At 34.9% G+C, this 10,747-nt stretch overlaps 1 protein-coding gene across 1 annotated transcript; it reads right to left on the reverse strand.

Moving 5' to 3' along the window:
* Positions 1–1,162: 1,162 nt before the first annotated feature.
* On the reverse strand, positions 1,163–10,429 carry LOC128860431 (leucine-rich repeats and immunoglobulin-like domains protein 1). The gene is made up of 2 exons (XM_054097957.1): positions 9,764–10,429; positions 1,163–4,354 (listed from the first exon to the last, which is right to left on the reverse strand). The coding sequence occupies exon 2, from the start codon at positions 4,192–4,194 to the stop codon at positions 1,927–1,929; it is 2,268 nt and encodes a 755-aa protein (XP_053953932.1). The 5' UTR covers positions 4,195–4,354; positions 9,764–10,429; the 3' UTR covers positions 1,163–1,926.
* Between the last annotated feature and the right edge of the window lie 318 nt (positions 10,430–10,747).

The raw sequence follows: 10,747 nt of genomic DNA on the forward strand, positions 1-10,747 counted from the left end.
TTGACTTCTTTTGAACAAACGCATCGTTGGTGCTACACAACATTGACTTTGGAAATGGTTGCTTAGTTAAAGTGTGGATTCATACATAGTCCAACTAGCGCTTCCGCACCATACCCTCGCTACCAATTTGTGTAACGGTTATTTACAGCATGACCATATCCAGTCTGTGCGGTTTAAGAACCTTATTAGGTGGTTGACGCCGCAGACATGACAGTCGCTCCTTCCATAAGGCAGCAGATTCACAGAGAAAATGGCAAATCGTTTGCTTAAATTAATAATTTTTCAATATTTCCCAACGGCACCATGAAAGAGTAGTGATGAGCAACTTGATAGCACCTCAAAAGGGTAGTGATGTGCTACTTGATAGCTGATCCTACCAAAGGATGGTTCGCACCTATCACTATCGATCTCCTTGCTTTTCCTTCACGTTGGTGGTGCAGTTAACCTTTACTCGAGATGGGGTAGGCCATCATCACATGGAAACATGGAAAAACCCAGTGTAATAAAGTAAGGGGAACACAGTTCGGAGATGGACTAGGGTCTCGAGGCTCCGACCCGAAACTAATTATCGCGAAATCGCAACAACAGCCTCGGATTGATAATCGAACCCACCGATGCTGACCAACGCAAAAGTCAAGAAAGGCCAATGATTGCAGACTTTTAACTTGGAATATAAAGGCAATGTTACAAGCGGCAGCATAGATCCACCCAGGATTGTCATGCTAAGAAAGAAGAAGATTTCCAAACGTTTTTTAAGCGCAAAGCAATTAATTTTATTCTGCGCCACTACCGGCTTTCCTTAGATTTTTCCTACCTAAAAGGGCTGTGACTTTCAAAATTTCTTTTAATCTGAAAAAAATACATGGAACACCCTGTACGTACTAAATAGTATACCATATTTTTTTTCTTCAGCAGTACAGGCTAGTTAACAAAGCTGGCTTTCATCCTCGGAATGGTTTTTGAAGTCGACGATTATATCTGTTTACCAAAATTTCTGCTGTCTTCGCCTATGGAGAAAGATTTCAGATTTTCATAACTTTTTTTTGTTCATAATTTCAATTATGTAAATAATACGTACTTCAAAACTGCCATACCCTTGCCTGCATTGGTTATTGAAAAAAGACTTGTTTATTTTTTAATTCAAAAAAGTTTGTTCTTTATTTATTTTATTACTATTTTTGGATTTTGTCGTCGATTTTTATAATTTAAATATTCTTCTAACTATTAAACTTAGCGCAGGAATTCTTGTTAAAATTAAATAGTCTAACTAAACAGCTTTTGTGTTAAATAATTTACAATCCTTTAACCACTAAATAAGTACAATTCTTTCTTATCTTTACAGTTACCGTTAATACAATTCAGTGCTTTTGTTTAAACAAAAAATAATAATAAGAATGCTTATTATCTAATATACATTTAACCGTTATACTACAATATTTATAAATATATTTACACATAACTTCTGTCTTCCGATTTGTTGCTGTTTCTTTAGTAATGCGAATTTTAAACTAAAATTTTTTTTTTGTGAAAGGATTTTTTAGCTCATACTTTGAAAGTAATTTCATTGCAGAATCATTTCTGTACTCCTATGGCATCCCGCTGGTTGCCAAACCACGATTTCAAAGCATATTTTTAGGTGCACAAACTTAGCCTATTGTCTTTGCTGCTAATTAGTTACTTAAGTGATATAATTCGTTGGTTTTCTATTTATGTACTTAGGGTCCTCGGTAGTAATACTTGAAGTTCTATCTCTTTATCTCTCCTACTCACTCCTCCTGCGCTCCCTCTCTCTTTCTCCGCTTACGCTACGACACTCGGTCACATCACAGTTGGCGCCCACTAAGCGTATAAGCTCAGCTTCGGATGGTGATAGGTGGGGTAACGCACTGCCAGCGGCAGCTCATTACCCACACTAAACACCTGCGATCAGTGTGGATTACGCATTGTGTTGCTGTTCTGCTGCTGCTGCTGAGGCTGGGACTGCTGCAGTTGTTGCTTGTGTGCATTACCACCCATAAAAGAACGACGACCTGAGGTCGCCAAACCATTGCGCAGTGGCAGTGCTGGCGGTAATGGTGGTGGTGTAGGTGTTTTAGCGTTGCGCGCCTGTTCCAGTGGCATGGAGTAGTGAGTGTTGCTGTAGATGTAGTTGGCATCCATTACATCGCTAGACGCGTCGCATTCACTACGTGCCGAAGTGCCATAATGCAGCGACTGTTGTTGTTGTTTTAGCTGCTGTTGTTGTTGTTGGTTGAAGTGTTCTTGGGTGAGTCGCAGCTGATGTTGGCGTGCCTCGCAGGCATTCACCCCAGGCGAATGCATCATTGGCACATCGGCATACGAGTAGCACGGCTCACCGACATCTAGCGTAACGGCAGAATGCGCGAATTGCGGTTTCGTGTAATGGTTCACGCTTTGCTGCGGTTCCGTTGCGCTGCCATTGGAGGGCTTAATGCGCAGAGAGTAGGGCACGCAATCGTCAATATTAACACCCGTTTGTAGGGCTTTCTTTTCGTTCAGCACCGATGCCGTTGGTACTTGCAGCTGTTGTAGATTTTTCTGTGCATCTGGTGCATTCAAGTCATTGATGGGCATGGTGCAGAAGCCGTAGTGGCGCGCGGCTGGATGGTGCGGTGTGTAGGTGTTCGAGAAGGTCGAATGTATGCCCAGACTGCAGGGATGATGTTGATGGCGCGTGATGTAGTCTTCATCGCAGAAAGTTTTCTGATATTCACGCTCCTTACGTCCCAATGCAGAATTACCCCACACGCCGCTGTTGATGTAGTCACGTATCTTGCGACGACAACGGTATAGTATCAAAGCCAAGGCAGTTAGCGTGGCAGCTGAACCAACGAGCAGCGCGCCAATCAAAGCTTGTTTACGTGGATCGGTATGTGAGCAGCCCATAAGGGTTGGATTCAGGTTGCGCAACGCTTCGCCATGCAGGCGATCGGGAAATGCGCAGTAGACTTCAGAGACTGCATCGTTTGTGCCATTCTTCTCCACCAATAAATTGCGCAACCACATCACGCGACAGTCGCAAGAGATCGGATTCTCCGATAGATCAAGTGTGATGAGATCACGCCATGGAAACAGGCCCTCCGCAAGCGAGGTGAGCGCATTTGCTTTCAGGATGACGTGACGCATGTTGGGTAAACCGCTGAGAGCGCCTTCTTGCACCTCATGCAACATCTTGTTCGACGAGAGATTTAAGTACTCCAAGTTGCCATTTGTGGAAAACGCGCCATTCATGATGCGCTTCAATCGAAGAGCGCCACTGATATCCAAACGTTTCAACTGCTTTAGTCCAACAAAAGCGCCTTCAACAATCACTTCGAAGTCGTTCTGGCCCAGAGTCAATTCTTCCAAACGCACCAAGTGACTAAGACTGAAAGTGGGCACGCGTGTTAGCCGATTGTCTGACAGATCCAGCTGGCGCAACGCTTCCAAGCCCTTGAATGAATCATGCGAGATATTACGCAATCCAGCGCCACGCAAGTCCAGACGTGTCAAGGCGGGCACATCTTGGAAGGCGGCAGCGGGCACTGTTAGCAAGGTGTTCATGCCAAGAAAGAGTTCTGCCAAACTGGGCATCGATTGAAAGATTACCGGATCTGGCACCGAGGTTAACGCATTGTCATCCAAATACAAAATGCGCAATTGTGACAAACCGTCAAACGCTTTGGGATCCACAAAGCCGATGCGGTTCTTGCCCAAATTCAGCTCCTCGATTTTCACCAATGGCGTAAAGGTGCCCAAGTGGAGCTCTGAAATCAAGTTGCCACGTAAATTCAACACCGTTACCGCCGAGAGTCCTATCAATGTCTTATTGCTGATCGCGCCTATCTTATTGTCATTCAAATGCACCTCCTGCAGTTTCTTCTGGTAGGCGAAGGTGCGCTGCGGTATGGTCATCAGGTGATTTGAAGACAAATCGAGGAATGTCAGCTCAGCGTAGAATTGTATTGAGGAATCGATCGTCTTGATTTTGTTGTTGCGTATCACCAAACGTTGTATGGACGGATTGAGTGCAATGGGTAGCACATCCAATTGACCCTCGCCGCACTGCACGACCAGCGTATTGTCATCGCACTGGCACCCAGGCGGACAGTTAGCCAAACCGCTGGCAGTGGCGGCAAGCAGCAAGTAGAGCAACGAAGTGAAGAAAATGCCTTCGAGACGCAACATTTTCATATGTGTGCGTGTGTGAGTTTTCTTGTGAGTTATTTTTGTTATTTCACAGTCGATACGACTGTAAAGCTTTTTGTTGTCTTTGCGATGCGTTGTGATGCGTTTGTGAAATCGAAGATATGTGAAGCGCGTGTAATGAATTGGTTTTATAAGCGTTCCATTGCTGCAAGAAAAACGCAAGAAGAAGAAGAAGAGGTGGTTAAGTATTGTGTTGGAGTTGAGGAAATTAATTCAATGTGAATTGTATGGAAATATACGAGATAAGTAATGAATAAAGGTAATAAAATAGGAAAATAAGAAAATGTTGAGGCTATGGAAATTGGTTGTGTGGTTGGAATATTTATGAAATTGACTTTTCTTCGTTTTTTGAAAAATATACTTTTGTGGTTACGAAGTCGAAGTTATTTATATTTTTCAATTAATCTATATACGCCATTATATCTTTTTAGTCATAAACAAAAATTAGACTTAGGGAATGTTGAGAGCATGAAATTAGGGAACAAAGTCTATAGAAATTTTTTTTAAATGGAAATTAACTCCACTGCAAGCTATTTTTTTAAAATAATATATTCAGCTATTTTGTTAAATTCAGCGCAGTGGATTATCAGATATTTAAAATGGGTATCACACTGCGGCGGCCGCCGTAGCCGAATGGGTTGGTGCGTGATTACCATTCGGAATTCACCGAGAGGTCGTTAGTTCGAATCTCGGTGAAGGCAAAATTAATAAAAACATTTTTCTAATAGCGGTCGCCCCTCGGCAGGCAATGGCAAACCTCCGAGTGTATTTCTGCCATGAAAAAGCTCCTCATAAAAATATCTGCCGTTCGGAGTCGGCTTGAAACTGTAGGTCCCTCCATTTGTGGAACAACATCAAGACGCACACCACAAATAGGAGGAGGAGCTCGGCCAAACACCTAACAGAAGTGTACGCGCCAATTATTTATTTTTATTATCACACTGCGTTAAATAGGCATAGCAGAGCGACTTATTCACAAGTTTTGATAATAAATTTCTTTTCTTATTTAATTTTCATAATATTTTTATGATTCATTTATGAATAATTTTATATTTATTTTCCTACCAAAACCATATAAATTCAAGTTTCAAACTTTGTGCCAACTTAGAAAAAAATTCAATAAATTTCCATCAAAATTTCATAAATTTTGATTTGAAATCTTCTAGAAAAATTTCAAGTCGGCAGTTTTATAGGCGATTAAAATTTTTCAAAACGCAAGTTTCAATTGACGCAAAATGCGCTTTAATTTTTCACAATTTTTTTGTGTTGACGCTGCTGGTTATAAAAATATTGAGCATTCTTTTGCAGCAAAAGAAAAAAATATTATCAAAAATCAAATAGATTTTTGAGCCACCTAATACTTTCTTTTATTTCAATAAGATTTAATGACTATAAAGCCGCATATCCGAACTGTTTCTGATTAAAAAGTTCGGGAATTTAATGAATATTTTGTTTACTCCTTTTTTTTGGATTTTTTTGTAATTTGCATAAAGTTGGAAACTTAGATTTTCATGGAATTTGTGGGAAAATTAACTAAATTTACATAAAAAAATTATGAAAAATTGAAAGTTATTAGAAATCAAACCGATTTTTTAACCAACTCAAACTTGCACTTTATTTACCAAAACCCAATGGGCTATAAAACCGCATACTCCAAGTGTTTCTAAAGACTCTGATTGAAAAGTTCGCGAATTTCATGCAAATTAAAAATTTTTTTTTTCTGTATTTGTATAAAGTTGGAAACTTGGATTTATATGAATTTAGTAGCAAATGAAATAAATTTCCACAAGAAAAGTATTAAAAATTAAAAGAGAAACAAAAAATTTGTCAAAACTTGTTAATACATTTCAGCGCTCTACGAGTAAATATTTTGCACATACAGCCATAGGCAAAAGCCATACAGCCATACAAAGAAATTTCGTACAAATTCAAGCACTTGCTTTGAAGTGAAATATACCGTTGTTGTCTTTTCATTAGCACCAGTTATCTTTGCATACTCTAAATATTTTAACAACAACATTCTTTCATACTTACAGTTGTTTAACAACAACAAACAAAGGTTTTCTAGTGAATACTTTTGTGCAAACACTTTTTGACTTTGTGTAGGTATGTGTGTAGCATTTTTGTGTAATTAAAATTATTTTATAACTAAATTTACAAAGTGAAAAATTCCAAAAAAGTGCAGAGATGAAACTGAAATTTATGTAAAAAACGCAATGGTTTTAACATTTTTGCAAAATTTTTGTTTGTGCACTTTAATGAAAACATTTTTTTTATACAAATTAATAAAATTCTTATAAATTAATAAAATTTTTATAGAAATCCGGAAAAATTCAAATTAAATTGAGATTTTTTTAAGAACATTTATAAATAATAAAAAAATAAAAATAAAAGTTTTCATAAATAAAAAAAAGTTGTGTCCAAATTTTGTTACATTTTTTTTTTAATTTTTAAATAACATATTGTACAATTTGTAAATACAAATAATACAAAATTTAGTACATAGTTAACCAAAACTTTATTAAAAAAAATAATTTTTTTTCAATAAATTTGTTTTTAATTTTTTTAAATAATACACATTTAAGAATTTCACATTAAAAGAACTGAAATCTATTATTTTATTAGTGTTTAAAATTATTTGCTGGTTCTAAAAAATAAATAAATGCAAGGAATTTTTTTATTAATTTAAAACACATATCTGCATATTTATGTATGCACATATGTATATATGTACAGCAAATCACAATATTCGTAAGCAAGTAATTGAAAAAAAGGGTTGAGTGCAAAAGCTTTAAACCAAATTGTATAGAAAAATTTTCTCAGTTCTACTTTTACGTCACGAAGTCTGCTTTTAAAACACCCGCAATTGGATATTTAAAAAATATTATCAAATTTTCTTTGACTTGTTATTAAAAAATTACCCTTTTTTAGTTTACGCGCCCATTTTGTAATTTCAATTCATATTTAAAATCAATAGGGCAGCTCGCAATTGAGCGTAAAGCCACTCTCTTGATGGCATTTCCAAATTATGTTGGATATCAAATGCATTATATATTATTTTATATTATGCCAGCATACTTGCACTTAATTCTGAAGTAAAATTGAAAAAAAAAGATAAGTTCTTTATAACGAAACTCAATTTTTTTATATTTTTATATCAACTAGTAAATATTTGAATTGGTTTTTTTTTCATAAATAAATTTTTGTTACTTACTTTACTTGAGATGTTTTAATTTAATTAAATATATGTAAAATGAATTGCTTATTAGTTTTGTTAACTAGATTGCAATAGTAATAAAATAAAAAAAATAAAAATTTTTTCTAATAGCGGTCGCCCCGCGGCAGGCAATGGCCAGCCACCGTGTGTATTTCTGCCACAAAAAAAGCTCCTCATAAAAAACCTTCTGGCGTTCGGAGTCGGCTTAAAACTGCAGGTTATATTTATAAGAAAAATCTTATTTTGATTTAGAACAAATTTAACTCTTCATTTGCATTAATTAAGTTCCGTTTCGTGTTATAAAAATTGTTATCTATAATTTAAGGCAGAAAATTAAGGTATGCAATTGAATAAAATAATAATAATTTGTGTAACTTTTTATTTTTATTTTTTGTCAAGACTACGAGTATTTTTGCTCATGTTTCATATACATTTTCATAGTAGTTTTGATTTGAATTTAGACTATTTTTTTTTTGCTTCTTATAATACTGAGTTATTTCCATTGAGCTAATTTATTAAAAAAATATATATATCAAATAATTACATTACGTTTTTTGGCGCTTAATTATATATTAAAGCCTTTAATCTTTAAATTTTATGGAAATCATCAACTTGCCAATAAATTAACTCATGAATATTTTTATCAGCTAATCTTGGAATTCAGTAGGCGTTTAAATAACTAAATGTTTACCTCTTTATAATGCGCCGTGCATTGTTATTTTAATTAACGTTTCAAAAAATCTAAAACTGCTTTAGTATAACCTGAAATCTTAAATTTGTATTATAATTTCCAATTTTTTCTCATATGATTAAAAATTAAAGGCATTACCATATAATTTCGCGCAAAACACTAAAATGTAATTACATATTTGATAATCTTTTTCTTTTTTTCAATAAATTAACTTTCGTTGAAGTTCACATAAAAATTTAAATGCTTACAAGCAATTTGAAAAAAAGAGCGTAGAGTTCTCGGGACACGGAGCCTTGTAAATATAATTGACTTTTTAAATATATTAAATTTTTAAGTATTATTCTTAAAATACAAATATGAAGTTAAATATATTAGCTGCCCTTTGAAGCAAAAAAAGATAATTATTTGAATTTTTTTGTAAATAAATTTTGTTTATGTTTACATACATAATTATTTTTATATCAGCTAATATTTTATTTTTTAATTTTTAAAAGAACGAATTTTTTTACGCAGTCAAATATAAAAAAAAATAATTGGCGCGCGTCTTGATGTTATTCCACTAATAGAGGAACCCAGGCACTTAAACCGACTCCGAATGTCAGATATTTGTTTTTTGGTTTTTTTTTGTATGAGGATATTTTTCGTGGTAGTAGGAGGTACACTCGGTCACCGCTGTTAGAAAAAACGTATCTACATTTTAGTGTTTCACGGAGATTCGAACCTGAGTTCTAATATTATACAAAAAGTTTATAATATGATACAAACTGTTTAAAATTTCGGCATCTCATTTCACCTAAAGAAATGCATTTCATACGCAAAACGTATTTGTGCAAAGTATCATACATTTACATACATATTTTGCCATTTCCCGCCATACAGCAGCTCTCAAACAGCTACTTATGCTAAAGCAGCCAACAAATGTCAGTCAAATTTCCAAAAACGGCGAACGTTTAACTCAGACTATTCAGATGTTTTTTTATTGAAAAATATTCAAGCAATTCATAGTAGACCTGATACTTATTACACACATAAAATTTATAAAAATTAAAAAAAAAAGAGTTCAGGTATGATTTTCATTTTGTGCGCTCAATTTATCTACCTGGTGACCAAAAATTAAATTAATTTGAATAAAGTATTGTTTTTTATAGTTTTCCATTTCATACACTTCTACGATAAACACGAATGCACTTTGTGTGCCTTACTTAGTTTTCTAAGTGCGCCAACCCGCTTGAACTAACCTAAGTAAAATTTTATAAAAAATAATTTTAGAATGCAATTTAATTTTAAATCAAAATAGTTTTGTCCTTAGGAAAATTTTATATAAAATAATTTAATTTAATTTTAAAATAAAATAAGTTTGCCTTTAAAATATCTTCCCGCATTTTTTTAATATTTCAAGAATTGTCTGTAATGTAAGAAATACTTAACATAAATTATTTTTTTGCAAATCAGCTATTAATAAAATTATTATTTCGAAAATGCAATTTGCCCTTAGTTTCTTCCACTATAAAACTTAATTTCACAAATATAGAGTTTCATAAAAAAACCGCGCTTGACCTCTTCAACACTTCCATTGCAATTTCTTATTTTGGTAATATATATTAGTTTTGAAAAATTCAAAATTTTAACTCAAAAACACAACTAACCTTTTTCAGCTGTCCAGCAGTTTCACGTGCACATCAAATATCAGGCGTCATGCAATTTTTCGATTTCACCAATATTTCCCACGCTCATAGGCAAGCGCAGCGATCACTAATTACAATTTGATTTGATTTTTAATTTTTATTTGATTTCCTGCACAAATCGTCTAATAACGCGTTTCCGTTGTAAACACAAATGTTTGTTGTTGTTTAGTTATTAGTTTGCATTGGTGCCACATACATATATTTTTACACGTTTGTATGCGCAGTATTTGTGGCAAAGCACTTACACAAAAATCATTCTGTTAAATTTTATTAAATTTCCACTACAAGTGTTATGAATATTTGACTTTGTTTTCTTTATTTTCTAAACTTTGTTTTTTGTTTTCAAACTCAGCACCAGCTGGTACACCGTGAGCGATAATCCAAGTGTTCGCTTTTATCACGGCTTTGCTAATAATTTCGTCGAAATTTCGCACAGTCTTTGTCCGTACTTGACACTTTGCAGCAATTCAACTTTTCACTTTGTTCGCTCTTCATTTATAGACGGCTTATTTATGTTTTTTTTTCTTCTTAAAATTTCCGAAAATCTTCAATTGTGTCTTGGTATATTTCCCCAAGTATACAACCGCACACGGTCAAGCAACGAACTATACTAAATCTTCAGCGAACTCAATGCGCTAACAACACCTCGGTTGGCTATAGTGGCCCATGGAGAAGCGGCCAAGCGTGAATAATTCTGCTACCTAACCAGCAAAGTACCAACTAAACCAACGATGGCGTACAGCACCAACAACCCTCGGAGCAACTTGCTCACTCATTGCTAACCAGCAGCGCCTTCGGCTGCCTTCGATGCTTGGAGTACTCGTTTGAGTGCTCAAAAAGCCAAACAAAACCAGTTTGCCAGAGCAATGCAATGACGATTTAACAGGCACTTTGAAGACGACACGAATACGAACGCGAGAGTAATAGGTAAGGAAAAAGAAGAGC

The sequence above is a fragment of the Anastrepha ludens genome, chromosome 4 (genome assembly GCF_028408465.1).
Source record: "Anastrepha ludens isolate Willacy chromosome 4, idAnaLude1.1, whole genome shotgun sequence".
In the NCBI taxonomy this organism is placed as follows: domain Eukaryota; kingdom Metazoa; phylum Arthropoda; class Insecta; order Diptera; family Tephritidae; genus Anastrepha; species Anastrepha ludens.

Coding starts and splice junctions, on each gene's coding strand:
- LOC128860431 (XM_054097957.1), bottom strand. CDS start 4,194: ATGAAAATGTTGCGTCTCGAAGGCATTTTCTTCACTTCGTTGCTCTAC.